The following is a 19,502-nucleotide window of genomic DNA, read 5'->3' on the forward strand; positions in this document are numbered from 1 at the left end:
CAACCTGCCCTTACGTGCCTAGCTGTAACAGCCAAGTAAAGCACAGCACAAGAGATAGCCTTGCAAAAAACTGGAAAAAAAAAAGGACTACAGTCAAATGAGTTGAGTCGTTAAAAAAGGAGAAACCCTAGGGCAGAAAAGCCACAAACCTTGAAGAAGAAGCCCTGAGAAAGAAGAACTATATACAAGGAGATCATGCATGAGGATAATAAAACCGGAGGGAGTACTGGGAGCTGAAAATTTTAGGTTGTAGGGAAGAGAGGTTCACAAATTCCTCCAAAAATGCTATGTGTGTCATCTTGCACAAGGGAGCTGTTTACAAAAGGACAGCAGAATTCCTGAACCACCACGGTTCTGCACATTTTAATCAGGAATGTTTTCTAAACAAGTTAGTTTTCTCTGTCCTATCTTGAAATTTGTTCTTCCTAAGTGCAAAATGTCAGAATGAACCCCTTATCTACCACTGGGGGAAAAAAAGGTCCTTAGTTCCCTTTAAGTCACTTCAACTCAACTAATATACCCTGAGTACTTACTTTTTTTAAAAAATAAATTTATTTATTTTATTTATTTATTTGGCTGTGTGGGGTATTTGTTGCTGTGCACAGGCTTTCTCTAGTTGCGGTGAGCGGGGGCTAGTCTTCATTGCGGTGCGCGGGCTTCTCACTGTGGTGGCTTCTCTTGTTGCAGAGCACGGGCTCTAGGCATGCGGGCTTCAGTAGTTGTGGCACATGGGCTCAGTAGTTGTGGCTCGCGGGCTCTAGAGCACAGGCTCAGTAGTTGTGGCGCACAGGCTTAGGTGCTCCGCGCCATGTTAGATCTTCCCAGACCAGGGCTCGAACCCGTGTCCCCTGCATTGGCAGGTTCTTTTTTTTTCTTTTTGTTGTTTTGTTTTTGTTTTTCAGCAGTTTTATTATGATGTGCTTATAATGATTTTCTTTGTATTTATTCTACTTGGGGTTTGTAGTGTTTCTTGAGTCTGTGGCATCAGATCCTTTATCTGTTTTAGAAAATTCTTGGTTATTGTATTACTTTTACAACATTCTCTCTCAGCTTTCCTTCTGTAATTAATGGTGTGTGTGTGTGTGTGTGTGTGTGTGTATAATGCTCTTTTTTATCATTATTCCTAAAGTATAGTTCTTCAGAAATCCCTAACAAAAATCATCTGATACTTGTCAAATTCTCTATTCTTTGGAAGAATGGGACTCAGTATTTTGGTTCCACCTGTCCTAAGAAATTTCAAAAGCTCTGTTCAACTTCACAGCCTCTCAGCTACTGTTTTCTGCTCAGCTTCTCAGTCTCTTATTTATTCAATTATAAACAAAGAAAAACACCAAGCGTCAGGCTAATGGCAGGTGGACTCTTAACCACTGAGCCAACAGGGAAGTCCCTGAGTACTTACTTTTAATGTCATTAAAGCTTCTACCCTGGGGACATGGAAGCATCATAAACCCACATATATTAAATAACAACAAAGCAATCCCAACAACCCGCGCCTAGTAAACAGAGCTAAACAACTAAGATTAAAACTGACTCTCTGCTTTATTTTCAAGTAAATCAGGTCTCCAGATGTTCACCCTTCCTCCTCTATGTGCCAGGCATCTTAGGTACAGCAGTGAAAATAAAGACTTGCATTTTTAAACTACCTATCTACACATCAAATGAAATAACCTCCTACAATCTCACAATTATTGCTCAGAATATTATTTCAATGTTCTGGTTAGGCACCTTCAATAACATCCGCCATTCCACAGTTTAAACAAATGAATTTTATTCTACTGAGCATAATTCCCAGCAAAAACGTTCTTCTTATTTCCCCACAGAACATAGATAAAGAATGACATGCATTGCAAAACTACAATGAGGTACCACCTCACACCAGTCAGAATGGGCATCATTAAAAAGTCTACAAATAACAAATGCTAGAGAGGGTGTGGAGAAAAGGGACTCCTCTTACACTGTTGGTGGGAATGTAAGTTGCTGCAAGCACCATGGAAAACAGTATGGAGGCTCCTCAGAAAACTAAAAACAGAATTACCATATGATCCAGCAATCCCACTCCTGGGCATATATACAGACAAACCTATAATTCAAAAAGATACATGTACCCTTATGTTCACAGCAGCACTATTCACAATAGCTAAGACATGGAAACAACCTAAATGTCCATCAACAGATGAATGGATAACGAGGATGTATAGATATAGGATGGAATACTACTCAGCCATAAAAAAGAATGAAATAATGCCATTTGCAGCAACATGGATGGACCTAGAGATTATGATACTAAGTAAAGTAAGTCAGAAAGAGAAAGACAAATACCATATAATATCACTTATATGTGGAATCTAAAATACGACACAAATGAACCTATCAATGAAACAGAAACAGAATCACGGACATAGAGAACAGACTGGTGATTGCCAAGCAGGAGGGGGTTGGGGGAGGGATGGAGTGGGAGGTTGCAGTTAGCAGATGTACGCTTTTATACATAGAATGGATAAACCTATTGTGCACAGAGAACTATATTCAATATCCTATGATAAACCATAATGGAAAAAATATTTTTAAAAATGTATATATATGTATAACTGAATCACCTTGCTGTACAGCAGTAATTAATACAACATGGTAAATCAACTATACTTCAATTAAAAAAAGAGGGACTTCCATGGTGGCGTAGTGGTTAAGAATCCGCCTGCCAATGCAGGGGACACGGGTTCAATCCCTGGTCTGGGAAGATCCCACATGCCGTGGAGCAACTAAGCCACAAGCCACAACTACTGAGCCTGTGTTCTGCAACTACTGAAGCCCTCACGCTTAGAGCCCGTGCTCCGCAACAAGAGAAGCCACCACAACGAGAAGCCTGCGCACCACAACAAAGAGTAGCCCCCGCTCGCCGCAACGAGAGAAAGTCCATGTGCAGCAACGAAGACCCAACACAGCCAAAAATAAATCAATAAAATAAACAAATTTTTAAAAAAAGAATGATATGCATTAGTATTTGAAAAATTAAAATACTTCAGTAAGCATGCTACAAGTCTGCACACTTAAAATTTTTTTCACGTACTTCACTAATGCTACTGTTAGCATCTAGTGTGTTGGACATAGCAGAGAGGTCTTCTACTTACTGGGTATCTTTTCATTTGCTTCTAACATTTACAGGGTGGGCTCTATTTGAGACTTTTTCTGCATGAAAGACAGACTGATGGATTTCGTCACACATTCTAGCTCACAAGTGTCCTGTATTTGTTTGCTCATGATGTAACAGTTCTTCTTTTTCAGTGTTTCCAGGCTTGTGGAGCTGTGCTGCAGGAAGGACAGCTTTGTGCTGGTGGATTTTTTTTATTGGCAGTCCTGCTCAAAAGCCAGATGTGACATTATAGCAGGTCTAAGTACATGTCCATAGAGGTTAGCGATCAGGAAACCTCCACAGTTCTGCACATCTTAATCAGGCATGTTTTCTAAACAAGTTAGTTTTCTCTGTCCTATCTTGAAATTTGTTATTCCTAAGTGCAAAATGTCAGAATGAACTGCTTATCCACCATGAGGGGGAAAAGAGGTCCTTAGTTTCCTTTAAGTCATAGGGTAATCATACAATATTTATAGGTAAGGAATAGGAAAAAGAAATTTTGTACTTTTTCAACGTAAATCAAGATTTACTTAAGGTTGGACTTCCCTTGTGGCACAGTGGTTAAGAATCCACCTGCCAATGCAGGGGACACGGGTTCAAGCCCTGGTCTGGGAAGATCCTGTATGCCGTGGAGCAACTAAGCCCATGTGCCACAACTACTGAGCCTGCGCTCTACAGCACGTGAGCCACAACTACTGAGTCCGCGTGTCACAACTCTGAAGCCTGCACGCCTAGAGCCCGTGCTCTGCAGCAAGAGAAGCCACAGCAATGAGAAGCCCGTGCACGACAACGAAGAGTAGCCCCCACTCACTGCAACTAGAGACAGGCCCCTCACAGCAATGAAGACCCAACGCAGCCAAAAATAAAAAACAAATAAATGAATTAATTAATTTAAAAAAAAGATTTACTTAAGGTTGATAATCCCTGTTGACTATGTACACTGATGACAACTGATTCTAGAAGTTAGAGGCTGGAAGATGACTAGACAAGAAGGTCACAGGTGCCAAGGGAGAGGATGTCAAGAAGGAAGGCCTGGCCAACTCTGCTAAACACTGCTGAGAGAGTACTAACTCAGGCCAGAAATGCGTCCCCTGGATTTTACGACTGGGGGGACCAGAGGTGAGGGCTGAAGCAGTAATTAGTGACCTTGGAGAAGGCCATCTCAGTACAGGGATACAGCCAAAAATCAGACCGCAATCATCTGAGGCATAAAAGGGAACGAGCTAAGAGGAGAAGGCAAATGCAAACCACTTTTAAGAAGTTTGGCTGCAAAGGGAGGAAGAGAAAGAGGACAGTGGCTAGAATAAGATGACAAGTTGAAGAAGTTTGGGGTTGTTTGTTTAGAAGGTACCAGAAATGTGAGCAAGTGTGAAAAATGATAGGGTCTTAGCCCAGAAATTCTTGTAGAGCTACAGAACTGTGTGGAGAACTGCCTACTCTATATCTCTACTTAACTGTCACAGAAGCATTTCAAAGTCACAATTTCAAAACTGAATTCATTACCTTTCTTCCAAAACCTGTTGCTCCTCCTGCACTCCTTACCTTGGCGATAGGATCTGTCTATGGAGGACCCATGCAAAGAACTTGAATTTTCCTTGACTATTCTCTCTTACCTGTCCCACCCTATGTTTTATACATAACAAACTACTTATTGTTTCTCTAATGTATTATTCTGTTTATATCTCATTGCTGTGCTCGTGCTTCTCTCTCTACCTAGAATTTCTCCCGATCCCCAAAGATAAACACCTACTTATCTCAAAACTCTACTCACCAAAAAAAAAAAGGGGGGGTGAGAAAAATAAGACAGAGGGAGACACACACACAGCACACTCCCCTTTACGAAGCTTTTCCTGTATATGCTTCCCCAAACTTAACCCTTTTCCTTCTTTCTTTTACTCCAGTGGTTCCTAGATGATCTTGCAGACAATTTATTTCCCCAAGTACAGAAATAAACAACCACCATTTATTATTACCATTTAATACCAAAATACCATAATTTCAGATGAAAAGATGGCTGTTCTTCAGAAGGGTAGCAACCTTACATTAGCTATACTGATACTACACTGCCTTACTTTTCTCACTGCACTGAAGAACAATGAAAATGGCACAGTGTCCTAACAGACTTCTCTTATTAACACCTGTGATACTTTATTTTTCTCATACAAATGCCTCTATTTACTAGTTGATAAGCTCCTTAGGAGCAAGGTTTGTGAATTATTAGTCTTTGTATCTCTGGTATGTAGCATAGCTCCTGGAACAGAATAGGGGCTCAATAAACGTTTGTTAAGTCTGAGGAAGAGAAAGCAGTAGAGAAAGAAAATTAAAGGGCTAAGCAGTAGAGAAAGAAAATTAAAGGGCTAATTAAAAGGCTATAGAAAGAGAGAAAAATCTTTGGAAAATAGCCACCAACTTGTAATTGAAGCTGAAGATGGACTGGTGATCTCTAAGCCAAAAGGATTCTTGACTTGTCTCATTTGCTTTTTGAAAACTCTTGTGTTGAACTGGGTCTCTTCCGAATTTCTCAGAATTACTGGAACATCCCAACCAAACCTGAAGAAAGGTAAAAATAAAATAAGACATAATTTTAATAAATATTGAAACTTTATATGTAAAGTTTGCTGTGCTTTATTAGTTATTCCTCTTAACATAAGTATCAGAAAAATAGATTCAGTTACTCAAAATTTTACATTATATTGCAGAATTAATCCAAAACTAAGAGATATTAGAGGCCCCATAGAATTGCAATATATTGTTTGGCTGGCTGAATCAACATACTCTTGAAAACAGAGAGTTCTACTGTTAATTATTGTTGATTACAAAGGAGTGCCATGATTATAGATAAAATGAACCTAACACGGTAGCAAAAAGATAGAATTATTGAATTTTTTAAATGAAATGAAAAGCAAATACATATTTAATGTGCAGACTACTTGATATTATTTATGTGACAAGAGAACTTTTAAACACCAAATATAGCCCTTCATTAATATAACATATTCTCTACTTTAAATTTCATGTAAAAATGTGATAATGAAAGACTTAGAGGGAAAATGGAAGGGATAAACTCAATTCCTTATAAAAGTAGAAAGCAGCTGAGTTTACTCAGTTTAAACAAAACAACTTAAAATGAAAACACATTAGTTAAACCAGGGGACTTTAGGTTAAGATAGCACAGTTAGATTCATACTTTAATGCACTCTTTTCTCTCCACACACTTAGCAGTGATAGATGAAAAAAAAATAAAAAGAGAAATCAGAAGGACCGCACTGAAATGAGTAAACAAACAGCAGGCGTGTTTAAACAAAGCAATAGTACTGCTCAGCAATGAGAAGGAGTAAATTATTACCACAACCACATGGCTAAATCTCAAAAACAACATACTGTGCAAAAGAAGCCTTACATAAAAGAGTACATGCTCTATGACTCCACAATAGGAAATTCTAGAGCAAGCAGAACTAATTTATGGTAGAAATAAAATACAGAACAATGGTTCTTCTAGGGGTGCAGGAGTATGGACTGACTGGGAAAGGGCACAAAGAAACTTTCTCTGGTGATGGTAATGCTCTTACCTTGACTGAGGTTTGAGTTGTATAGATGATAATGTTGGTAACACTTAAGATTTGTACATTTCACTGTATATAAATCTTACTTCAAAAGAAAAATACAAAGAAAAACAAATATTCAACTCTAGCTAAAAATATGCAATGCTTTAGTACTTAATGGATAAAGAGTATAACTTACTTTGAAGTAATCAAGAAATTAACATGGATTGATGGGTAGATAGAGGAACAGATGGATGGACATATATGTAATGAAGACATTATAGTGAAATGTTGATTGTAGAACTTAAGTGATGGGCATATGTGTGTTCACTATGTAATTCTTTTAAGTTTTCTGTATGTTTGAAAATTTTAATAATAAATTGTAATAAAAAAGAGACAGCTGGGTTAAAAGACAAATCTTTACAGATCTGAAAAGGAAAAGAAATACAAAGTAATGAGTAAGGCAGATGCCATGGTTTGATGGGTTCTGAGTCTGGCAGCAGGCAGTGGCAACTAAGCCTTCACACGGTAAGAGGGCTTACAGGTGGTCCACTCAAGACAAGGGCCAGAGCCAGGTTCACAACTTGAATCCAGGAGCTGGGTTAGGCTTATATCAATATGGGACAGAACTTTCATTACAAGACCTGCTCCCTGATGAGGGGGTCTAGAAATCTGGTTAAACAAGCAAGGATGAGGACAAAGGAGGGGGGCAGGGGACTTCCACTAAAATTTAGGTTGCAAACTAAAATTTCAAAACACATGAATAAATCTAATGCTAAGAGAAAGCCAATAAAATTAACAAATGAAATAAAATTTCACTCTAAATGATTTTAATTTTATAGAACAGTTGGATAAGCCTGTTCTGGTCCTGCTTTAAAAAGCTGAAAAGCAAGCCTCTAACAGATCAAAGCATTCCAGGTAAGTTAACTGAATCCCAAAACAAAGTTCAGGAATATTTGTATGAATACAAAAACATCCAGCACCCAATAAGGTAAAATTCACAGTGTTTAGCATCCAATAAAAAATTAACAGGCATGCAAAGAAGCAGGAAAATATAACCCATAACGAGTAGAGAAATGGTACAGATACTAGAATTAGTAAATAAGGATATCAAAATAATTTTTATAACTATATTCCATATGTCAAGAAAATAAGTAAAGATCAAGCATATAATATAGAGACATGGATGATATAAAAAAGATCCCAATCCATTTCTGAAGATGAAAAATACAATGTTTTGGGTGAAAAATACACTAGATGGGATTAGCAGCAGGTTAGATACTACAGAACAAAAGATTAGTAAATTTGAAGACATAGCAGCAGAAAGTATCCAATATGAAACACAAAGGGAAGAAAGGCTGCACAAAAGAACAAAACATCAGTGAGCTGAGGGACAAGTTCAAGCAGGCTAACATACATGTGACTGAAGTCTGCAGCGGAGGGGAAGAGACAATACAGGAAAATTACAATACCACTCAGGAACATAAATGTAAAAATTCTTAACAAAATTTTGGCAAATTAAATCCAACAGTATATAAAAATATGTCGAGACCCAGCAAAGTTTATCTCGGGAATGCAAGGCTGGCTTAACATTACATTAAAAATGTAATGTAATTCACCACATTAACAAACTAAAAAAGAAAAACCATACAATCTTCTCAATACATGCAGAAAAACTGCTTGCTAAAATCCAATGTCTAGTCCTGATAAAAACTGTCGGCAAACCAGGAATGTAAAAAAAGAACTTACTCAACCTGATAAAGAGAGGCAATAAAAAAAAAAAGTATAGCTAACATCATACTTAATCAAAAACTGCTTTCTTCCTAAAGTCAGAAACAAGATACTTAATAGCCATGTATCCTTAAGCAATCACTCAACCTCTATGTAACTGTTTCCCCACCTGTAAATGTCTATAACAGTGCTTGGCACTATGTAAGTGCTTACAGTGATGATGATGATGGAGTGGACTTAGGGGTTGGAAGAGAGAAAACAGAAATCCAGTAACTTCTCCTCTTTGATTCTCAGAATCAATTACCCCACAGCTTTTGTCTCCACTGCTCACCATTGCCCCAGTGCCCTTTAGAGGTTAAGTCAGGCATACGGAGTGGCAGGACACAAGATATAACCTTCCTGTTACAGCCATAACACCTTCCCTTTCTTTCCTTCGTCCCTTGGAGTGAAAAAAAGCAAAGAAAAAAACACCACTCTATGCATACTCCTCATTATATTCCCTGGCCCTTTCCTCATTATTTAATTCTCCCTACCTCTCCCCACCCTTTTCTTTCTTTACCCATACTGCCTTACTCTTTATACCCACAGTACCAGCAGTAAAAGCTAGAAGTTAGAGCTCATGGTGTTCATTTCTACTGTAGGTTCAAGTACTGTATTTCAGGTACTTTATAATGTTGTACCTAAAAATTTCAATTAAAGAATCCTTTAAGGCAGGGGTCCCCAACCCCTGGTACTGGTCAGAGGCCTGTTAGGAACTGGGCTGCACAGCAGGAGGTGAGCTGCGGGTGAGCGAAAGAAGCTTCATCTGCCGCTCCCCATCGCTCGCATTACCGCCTGAGCCATCACCCCACCCCTCCCCGTCCATGGAAAAATTGTCTTCCACAAAACCCGTCCCTGGTGCCAAAAAGGTTGGGGACTGCTGCTTTAAGGTACAGAAGCCAGAAACCACAAAAGGCAAGGCTTTGGGGAAATTTCTGGAAGCAGTCCATCGTGAGCATAAAATTCCTTTGTAAAATGCTTTTTATATTCCATAATATATTTGGTTTTAATATAAAAATATTATTTCTCCAAATCCTTACATAAAATCAATATTGTAGGAGGATATAACATATCTGCTCTGTGGCTTTGGATACACCTCAGAGTGAAACAAATAATTTGACATGTGCAGTGCTGCTTCTCTTTAAGCGTGCTTATCCAATACTGCTTGGCCCAGCATCACATCAACAGTTGGCAAAGCACATCTATTATTAAAAGAAATTCCTCTCTCGATTTTTATTTTTTTTTGTGGTATGCGGGCCTCTCACTGTTGTGGCCTCTCCCGTTGCAGATCACAGGCTCCGGACGCGCAGGCTCAGCAGTCACGGCTCATGAGCCCAGCCACTCCGCAGCATGTGGGATCTTCCCGGACCAGGGCACGAACCCGTGTCCCCTGCATCGGCAGGCGGACTCTCAACCACTGCGCCACCAGGGAAGCCCTCTCTCGATTTTTAATTTCTCTGCCTCATGCTTAATCTTGGGTCTACATTTTCTAATATCCTACGGTCCTTGATTTAACATCTTTTAAAGTTGTTATGAATCTTGCTCAATCTTTGGCCTTTTAATATTATATAACCTTTTTACTGTGAAGGATAACATACATATAAAAAAGTACACAAAGTACTTTTCTGAATAACAAAATAATTGTTATTCAGGTTAAGAACCAAAATAATATCCTCAGAAAGTCTCCTTGTGTCACCTCCCACATACTACCCCTTCCTTCTCTATCCTGATTTCAATTACTATAATTTAGTTTACCTGCTTTTGAACTTTCATATAAGTGGAAGCATGCTGTGTATACTTTTACTTCCTATTTTATCACATTATGTTGAAGATTCATTCTTGTATCTATACTTAGAGCATTTTTGTGGCTGTATAGTATTCTATTGTACAAACATGCCATAATGTGCTTACTCATTCTACTCTTAATGGACATTTAAGTTGTCCTCACATCTTGGCCATTATGAATAATGTTTATATGAACATTTTGTTCATATGCATTTCTGTTAGGAATGGAAATTCTCGGCCATAATGAATAATGTTTATATGAACATTTTCATAAGAGGCTCTCAATGCACATACATGTACATGCACTTCCGTTAGGAATGGAATTTCTCGGCCATAAGGTCTGTGCTTCTTCAACTTTGGTGGATAATCTTAACAACTGCTCTATGTGGTAGTATCAATTTACACTCCACCAGCAATGAATGAGGGTTCCCCTTGCTCCATATCCTTGTCAAAACATTATTAGATATCCTGGTAGGTGTGTGGTGGCACTGCATTATGGTTCTAATTTTTACTTTCCTGAATATTAATGAGGTTGAGCACTTTTTATGTTTATTGCTACTTGGATATCCTCTTTTGTGAAAGCCCTTTGAAATCCCTTCCCTGTTTTTCTACTGGTCTATTTTTCTTATTTATAGAAAATTCTTTCTATGTTCTGAATACAAGCCCTTTATTGGATATATGTTCAGCTCTTCTACACTTTGCCTTTTCACGTACATAATAGTATGTTTTTGGTTTTTTGTTTGTTTTCTTACATAAATGGAGAATGCTTTTTTTGTGTGATTTATTTTTGGCTGTGTTGGATCTTCGCTGCAGTGCGCGGGCTTCTCGTTGCAGTGGCTTCTCTTTGCTTCAGAGCATGGGCTCTAGGCACACGGGCTTCAGTAGTTGTGGCACGAGGGCTCAGTAGTTGTGGCTTGCAGGCTCTAGAGCATAGGCTCAGTAGTTGTGGCACACGGGCTTAGTTGCTCCGAGACATGTGGGATCTTCCCGGACCAGGGCTCAAACCCGTGTCCCCCGCATTGGCAGGCAGATTCTTAAGCACTGCGCCACCAGGGAAGTCCCATAATGGTATCTCTTGATGAACAGGGTTCTTAATTTTAACACAAAAGTTATTAACCTTTTCCTTTAAGGTTAATGTTTTTGCTCTTTGGCTTTTCATTACTGCCTTATGTGAATTATGGCCTAACACTGCTACACTTCTGAATTACCATCTCAGACATTTTTGTATTCTTGTCCTCTTAGTGGAGTCAGCCAAGCATGGCTAGTGCAGCCAGCACTCAGTCAAGGCTCTGGGTCCTTATTTGACTTTGCCAGCCTTGCTCCCTTGATATCCTCATGCTTTGAAGGGAAAACAGGGGGTGAGGGGGATAGAGTTCACTGTGTAGCAGAGTGACATCACAGCCTGACAACACCTCTTGTCCTAAACATCACACTTAATGTAGTCTAAGATCATGTCAGCTGACACACTGATGACTCACGTTGAGCTTTCAGCCTAGAATAACCCTAAACCTTTTCACATACCTGACCCATCGTGAACTTGCTCTTTTACACAAAAATCCACAACTTTCACAGTTTAAACGTATTTGATGTGGACCAATATTTCTATCTTTAATGTATTACTCAAAAGCCAATATGCAGAAATGATTTGGAATAAGGTTAAATGCTAGAGACTGTCTAAAGAGCAATCCATAATTGGTGCTGCCAAATGGTTCTATAAAATGTTAGTAAGTAGACTCTGTGATGTGTTTCTGGCCACCATCCTACATCTGGCCTTTTTCACATTTTTAGTCAAAAGCGTGAATAAAGACACTGATGCCCTGTGTATCAGATCATGGCTGATATGACATTAGAAGAAACAGTAAAATAGAAAACTGAGCAATTTTCTTTTCAATCAAATTCCATTTTTATCTTTTTCCACTCAAAGTCATTTTGGCAACTGTTAGCAATAGAATACCAACTAAATAAACGTTTCTTAACATTCATTACTTTCTCTTTTATATAAACTCAGCCTCCCACCCCTTTCTTTTCCATTAAGAGAATTTTCCATTCTCTTTACTGTTAAAATTTCATACTTAATCCTCCTGGAATTTTCTATAATTCTGTTTTTTTCCCATTTCTAAAGTGTTTGTTGCACTTGTTCATACTGCTTAAACTTCCAGCACAGCAGTAGCCTGGGGACTTCCAATTCTGTCCAGACTTTTTCATATTGCCTGTACACTGTCTTACCCTGCACACACTTCCTAAGCTTCCACCCAGCAGCTGAATCAGAAGAACTGACCTCCTTTCCTTGTTGGAGTCTCACCGAGTCCCTCCTGAAAGAAATTTACTTTGAGGCTAAAGTGTCAAGCTCAGCAGTAAACAACTTTTATCACCCCTTCAGCCTTGAGTTCTAAAGTCAATTAGAAAACACACAGGCAGCTGTTAATCTGGGCGGGGGCGGCGATGAGGGGTAAGCTTCTCTCCTGTGCAGTCTCCCAAAGCTGGCCTCACTTGGCTAGTTGGATACTGAGATTGGATCAGGATATAAAAAACATTCTTGGGGGAATCCTTGGTAGAGGAGGAGGGCTGTTTCTGGGCAAACTGATGTGCTAACAGACTTCGAGTAAATTACTCAATCTCTAAAATTCTGTGCCTTTAATTGTAAAAAAGAAGGGTTAGAATAAGTTATCTTAAGGCCCTATTAAGGTTTGAAATGCCATTTCTAAGAGCTTTGTGTTTTCTTCTAGATTGTTCCAAGAAACTTCTTGCCAATAGAAGGGTCATATATTTTGTACCCTAAGCAAATACAAGATAACGCTATATTCTTCCCCTAAGAAGGAATCTGTACCTCATCACACATACACAACCTACTGCATTCGACAAGTAAGATGAGAAACAAGTCAAGGTCAGTTTATCAGGAAGGGTTGGCAGGAGACAGCTATTTCGACACAAAGATTTTAATATACAGAACTATTAAAGTACTGGAGGACTGAAAAGCCAACAAGGGGACACTGAGGTACCCTAGCAAGAAGCAGTTATCCCTCCGAAGGCTAAGGAAACATAAGGAAGAGTGGGGATTATTACAGTTTAGAAGCTGGGAGAAGGAATCCCCCAGAGCTGGACCCAGACTTTTCCAGTAGGAGTGCTGGCCAGCTGGTGATCATATTTCTGAAGGAGTGCAATAAGGCTGTTTCTAGATATGAGGAAAAACTGTAAACTAAAATAAACTGCTGCTACTCAGGCCTACTGTCACTGCCAGGGTGATGCCAGGGCTGCAGGAATGTAGACCAGGAAAAGGAAGCAAATGGTTAACAGGAAGTCCAACCTTATTAAATATAGAGCACCTCTGAGTCCAAGTTTCAGTCAACCAAGTATGAGTTAACACTTTAGAGTTAGAAATTTTTTTAGAATACACCCAGATAAATAAATGTAATCTGCTCTATTGTTACCTTCTATCCTCCTTGGCCTAACCTACTTACACTCCATTCTCACACACACTACCCAAATTCGCAATGATATAAATTAGCAAACTTTTGTAATTCTTTTAGAGGCTAGGCTATTTCTGACTAGGTCAGATTTTTGTCCCTGTCCTGAGGAACATGAAGAGATCTGGGCCTCATGGCAAAAGGTAATAGAGGTACGTCTTGAGTATAAACACCCTTTGCAAAGCAACTGCCCTGGGAGAGGTTATTACAAGATCTTCAAGCAAGAGAAGCCTAGTTTTCCCAGACACGGAAAGCAGCCTGCTTCCACCAAGAAGGAAAGCTCAGAATGACTGGGGTTTCAAGATTCTCAGCTCTGTCCATTTAGATGTTGCCATTCCTAGTTTCAGGGAACTACTCTTTTCTAGTCAGTGTCCTAAATGAGACATTGACAAGGCTACGTAATTCTAATACCAGCACAAATAAATCTGTGTTCAATTTTTAGCTTTGTGGCATGAAGTAAAGTGCTATAAAACCATAAAAACTCTTGATTCTCTAAGACTTGATCTGAGAGTTTAAAGACATGAGCTTGTCATTTCCTTTCTGTTAAGTGTTAAGGCGCTTGGTCCCCCAAGGCACTTACTTCAGAAATCGTTTAATCACAATCACACAAAGGTAGTAAGTTGATTAATTATGAGGCCAACACATGCCATGGATTACTAGAATCTTATTTCCCATTGGTAAGGAGCTAAAGAAATGACCAAACCCAAATCACATCTTTGAAGGTCCCCCCCCACCCGCCAGGATCCCATTCTGAGTAACGATTTGTTATATATCAGTCCAGTCAAGAGACCAAAACCACACCAGTATTTTAACAGATAATTTAATGTAAAAAAATTGCTAAGCAGATGTTGAAGAACTGAAAAGGCAAAAAGGGGACACTAAGCATCAAAGAAGTAGTAACAGTGGGAAGCACCTATCACACCTAGGACAAGGAATAGAGCAAAGAGGATTACTACAGCTTAGAAATTTGGAGGAAAGACCCCCATGCACGTGGGACTCGGATCTGAGGAAGGGATATTGAAATCTTTGAGGGGGTTCAATAAGGCTGGTTCTAAGAGAGTGGAAAACTATAAACTGCGACCAACTGTTAATGCCAGGGTGAGGCACCATCACTATGGTGAGACAGAGGAAGACAAGAATCAAACAGAAAGCAGCAAGTCCTTTTGCCCTCCTCTAGCCTTCCACTCCCCTTCCCCTATAGGCAGGGCCTCATTGAGGCAGCGAGCTAGTAAAGAAGAAACGTGGTTTAGAGGTTCTGCCCCAGATTCATAGAGCAGAGTATATAAGGGTGGTATGAAGCCTAGAGATGACACTTTAATAATCTGCAGTCCAGAGGAAGCAGAGAGTAGCTGCAGAGTTAGGTTCACTGATTATTTGAAACCATTAAAGGATGTATATGGCATTTTGGTCTCCTTTCTGCACAGTGCCTGGTAAATAGCAAGAGCTTAATAAATGTAGCTAGTAGCGCTCACAGAAACCATCACACAGTTAAATAGAGATACCATACTTCCAGTTGCATGATTCTCTGCTATTGCCACTGGGATTCCAACAACCAGGTGCTCCTGTCTTTCTCCATTCCCACACAGTGCAAGTGGACAGGGGAAAAGTGGAAAGAAACGCAGAGCAGTACCGAGGTAAGAACCATGACAGAGAAAACAGATGACCAATTGAAATTATATTTGGGGAGGTTAAAAAAAATGACAAGCATAGTGAAAAAGCATAGTGGATTAATGGGTTTACCTTCTGCCTAGAGAACCATCAGATAGTTGATCTGATGAGATCTAGATGGTTTTCATTGTTTCTACTCAATGAATCTGTAGCCGTGGCTTAGGGCAGCAAATAAATACTAGTAAAAAGGTTATCTAGATGGGCAAAGCTAACCCAGATGGAGAGAATGGGTGGGTTAGGCTCAAGATAACTGGTTAGGCCCAAATCAGGATGGAAGTGAGTGGCACTTACATGGTCTTGTGTCCTCAGCAGCGCTTAGTTCAGACTTTTGAAAGTTCTACAATTACCTGGGTTTCCACCCCTTGTAAAAGTCATACTTAAATGGAGTGTTTAGATAATCATTAAGTTTTCAAACCAAGCCAGATTTGGCAGAGCCAGGATTTGAGCTTAAGTCTGTCTGACCCCAAAGTCCGTCTCTTAACCACCACAAACATGAGGTTCCTAACTACCCTTCACCCACAGATGCCACCGTCATTATCAGTATGGTCTTCACTTATTTTCCTCTTACCAGTACTAAAGATGGACATCTGAGATACCTAATTAGTTGAATTAGGCCGACTGAAAATTAATTTTAAAATAATTAGGCCTATTGAAAATTAAAATTTAAGGATATAATGTAATTATCAACTAGTTACTTATTTTCCTTAATGGAGGAAAATTACACTCTTGAAGACAATAACACTAACATTATAGTCAATAAAAGTCCTGTGTTGGGCTTCCCTGGTGGCGCACTGGTTGGGAGTCCGCCTGCCGATGCAGGGGACACGGGTTCGTGCCCCGGTCCAGGAAGATCCCACATGCCGCGGAGCGGCTGGGCCCATGAGCCATGGCCGTTGAGCCTGCACGTCCGGAGCCTATGCTCCACAAAGGGAGAGGCCACAACAGTGAGAGGCCCGTGTACCACCAAAAAAAAAAAAAAAAAAAAAGTCCTGTGTTAAGACAGCTTTTCTCACTTAGGCAACATCTTCCTAACTCCAATTACAAACTTTCTTGAAATGAACAATATCAAGAAAGTCTGATGGGTCAAGAATAACAAATTGTGTAAAACTGGTCTTATTCTTCCCCCACCAACCAACAAGGAATTTTATGATCTACTGCTGATAGGGTGGAAAGCAGTGTGAAAACATTAAAACTTTACTTAGTTCCTAAAGATGGCATATTTTTCAGAAATTGACCAGGGCTTGTGTCCTTTCTTTAACCTAATCACATATATGTGCTCAAAGGGTATTTTAAAACTCATTTTACACAGCCTGCTCTATTCGCTAGCATGTCTTCTCTGACCCTCTGCTCATGTATTCTCTGAAATGCTTTCTATTCTCTACTATACACCTTTAACTCCATTTATTTTTCAAAATACTCATTCTTCAAAATCCAGCTCATGTCTCTCTCCTCAATGGATGAGGCCTGTAAGATGGTTTCAAATAGCTGTATTTTTAAGGCTTGCCTAAACATGATACAATGGCATCTCCTCAAGAGAGAAATTTTAGAATTTCTGAGCTAGAATTGCTCAGGGATGAGCTAACAGTCTACTCTCCTTGTCTCCAATAGGCAAAGTGCCCTTACCCCTTACTGTAACTTATCTCTAAGGTCTCTTCCAGCTCTAAAATTATGTCTTTATGGTTCTATAGATCTAAATACTCCTTCAAAAGGTGTGAAATATGTGTAGAAACCATTAAACTCTCAAACGGTAACAGAGTTCAGTCAGTTATAACTTATACTGTAAGATTTGAGGCCAAGTGCTCAGTTCAGGTCAGAACAACAAGGATCAACTCGGTTTACTGTCCACGTCTGTGGACTGCACCGCGGATGACGGGTTCACTCGGGCACACAGTAGGCCCCAATTCCGGACAAAAGCCTGTTGTACAACCTCTCTATCCTAACACCAAGACCTGGCCCTTACTGGTTGCTTTATCGTCTAGAAACAAAGCTGGGTAAAATACCTCAATCAGGCACCACCCTCAGATGCGCGCAGCGACGGGGACCGGACGATGATGCGGAGCAGTGATGCAGGTGCGGTGTCCACCTTGTTTTCCTCCCGGAGCCAGTCGGAGCCGTCGGAGTCCTCGGCACCGGCTCTCCGACAGCCCCAGGTGCCCCAATCCAGCAGCCACCCAGCTCCTCTGCCCCCAGTTGCCCGCCGCGACCCCACTCCCTGGCTGTCCGCCCCGTCGTCCCTTGCCCCTGGCCCTGGGGCACTTACCATCCCAACACCAGGCCGGTGGTCACGATGAAGCAGGTAAAGACCACCGCGATGTAGAAAAGCGGCGAGTACTCGTAGAGCGTTACTAGAAATACCGCAGCCATCAGGGTCTCCTAAGCTGAGCCGGGCTCCAGCCGCTGAGCCCAGTCTAGCCCAGCCGGGCCCTCTCGGCCAGGGTAAAAGCCACTACGGTGCCCCGGAGCGGACAAACTTTGTAGATCCGCACTAGCCTGGAGCTCCGGCAGACTAGTTAGGGGTAACCTCGCGGGCTGCGGGAGCCTGCGTGCCAATCACGAGGCGGCCTACAGGGCTCGCCCCGCCCCTCCCGCTCCCGTCCAGGGTTATTGGCTTCGCAGAGGGGCGGGGCCGCGACTCGCACCGCCCCCGGCTCACGGGCTTGGTGTCCAGCGAGCGTCTTGTTTCGTGGTCTGCCCCAGCGGTACGCGCTTGTCTGCGGCAAAGTCTGAATAGATGTTGGTGCCAACCCCGCCCAAGACTCAGGTAGTGTTTTCTGATGCCAGAGAGAGGAGGCACAGTCCGAAATCCACGTCACAGAGTCAAAATCCTGAGATCCTGCCTATTAGATCTGAGGCGGTTGTGGGAGGAAGAGGGCGGCTGCATCTACAAAGTAAAATAACCCCACACCTACTCTTGTTTTATGTGCAAAACTTACAAATAGGCACTGTACGAAACACCAAAAAGAGTCTCACAAGCAGTTTATAGGAGCCTTGTCAGCCTTTTCAAGTTGGATATAATGCTAGAGGAAAATTAGCATTGGGTGTCAAGATTCTCAGAAATAAATCAACTGTCCTCCCATATCCCTTTCTTTTTTTCCTCCCCTATACCCCTCAAATTAGAATTAGATATTTGAATATTTTTTGCATTAATTTTCACTTTAATAATAATTTTAAATATGTATTATGTGTATGTGTATATATGTGCATATATATACATATATACAGTTGACCCTTGAACAAACGCAGGTTTGAACTGCACAAGGTCCATTTATAGGTGGATATTTTTCAATAGTAAATACTATAGTACTACACAGTCTGTGGTTGGTTGAATCCGTGGTTGAGGTATCGCAGATACCAACTAAAGTTATACCCGTCTCTCTCAACACTTCCACTGAGATCTCATGGGTTTGCGTTTGGTCCCAAGGCCACACCTAGCTGCCACGGAGTCAGGGAAACGCAGCATCCCCGCTACAGATCAGGGATTTGTTACCACGGAAGAAAGGGACAAAGGACCTAGAGATAGATAACTAGTAGTCCCTCCACACTCCCAAATCACCAGTAAAATTACTGCTGGAGGAAGATGAGCTAAATTTGTCCTGTGGCTTCACCTATCCTTTGGTGAATGACAACGTATTGGGTATTCTCTGGAGTAGTGCTGTGTGAGAAGCTTGGTTCAACAGCATAATTTTTTAAATTAATTAATTAATTTGTTTATTTTTGGCTGCATTGGGTCTTCGTTGCTGCTCACGGGCTTTCTCTAGTTGCGGCGAGCGGGGGCTACTCTTCGTTGCGGTGCGTGGGCTTCTCATTGCGGAGGCTTCTCTTGTCCAACAACGTAATTTTTTTTTTTTTTTTTTTTCTGTACGCGGGCCTCTTACTGTTGTGTCCTCTCCCGTTGCGGAGCACAGGCTCCGGACGCGCAGGCTCAGCGGCCATGGCTCACGGGCCCAGCCGCTCTGCGGCATGTGGGATCTTCCCGGACCGGGGCACGAACCCGTGTCCCCTGCATCAGCAGGAGGACTCTCAACCACTGCGCCACCAGGGAAACCCTGGACATTTTTTTTATTATTATTAAAAACAACACTGCAGTGATATTCTTAAAGCTAAATCATTTCCTTGGGATAAATTTCCAGAGGTGGAACTTTT

General features: G+C 40.9%; 1 protein-coding gene across 3 annotated transcripts in view; it reads right to left on the bottom strand.

Moving 5' to 3' along the window:
* Positions 1 to 17,782, bottom strand: part of CGRRF1 (cell growth regulator with ring finger domain 1) — a 29,756-nt gene extending 11,974 nt beyond the window's left edge. For 2 of the 3 annotated variants that reach the window (XM_082648729.1, XM_082648728.1), the window contains exons 1-2: positions 17,620 to 17,782; positions 5,541 to 5,680 (exon numbers count right to left, since the gene is read on the bottom strand). In XM_082648729.1, coding sequence (XP_082504855.1) covers positions 5,541 to 5,680; positions 17,620 to 17,723 — 244 coding nt within the window. In that variant the 5' untranslated portion in view covers positions 17,724 to 17,782. Of the gene's footprint in view, positions 1 to 5,540; positions 5,681 to 17,619 lie in introns of those variants that run through there. The other variant, XM_082648730.1, reaches the window with a different exon arrangement.
* Positions 17,783 to 19,502: the final 1,720 nt, after the last annotated feature.

This window comes from Grampus griseus, assembly GCF_964374135.1.
Source record: "Grampus griseus genome assembly, chromosome: 2".
NCBI lineage: Eukaryota > Metazoa > Chordata > Mammalia > Artiodactyla > Delphinidae > Grampus > Grampus griseus.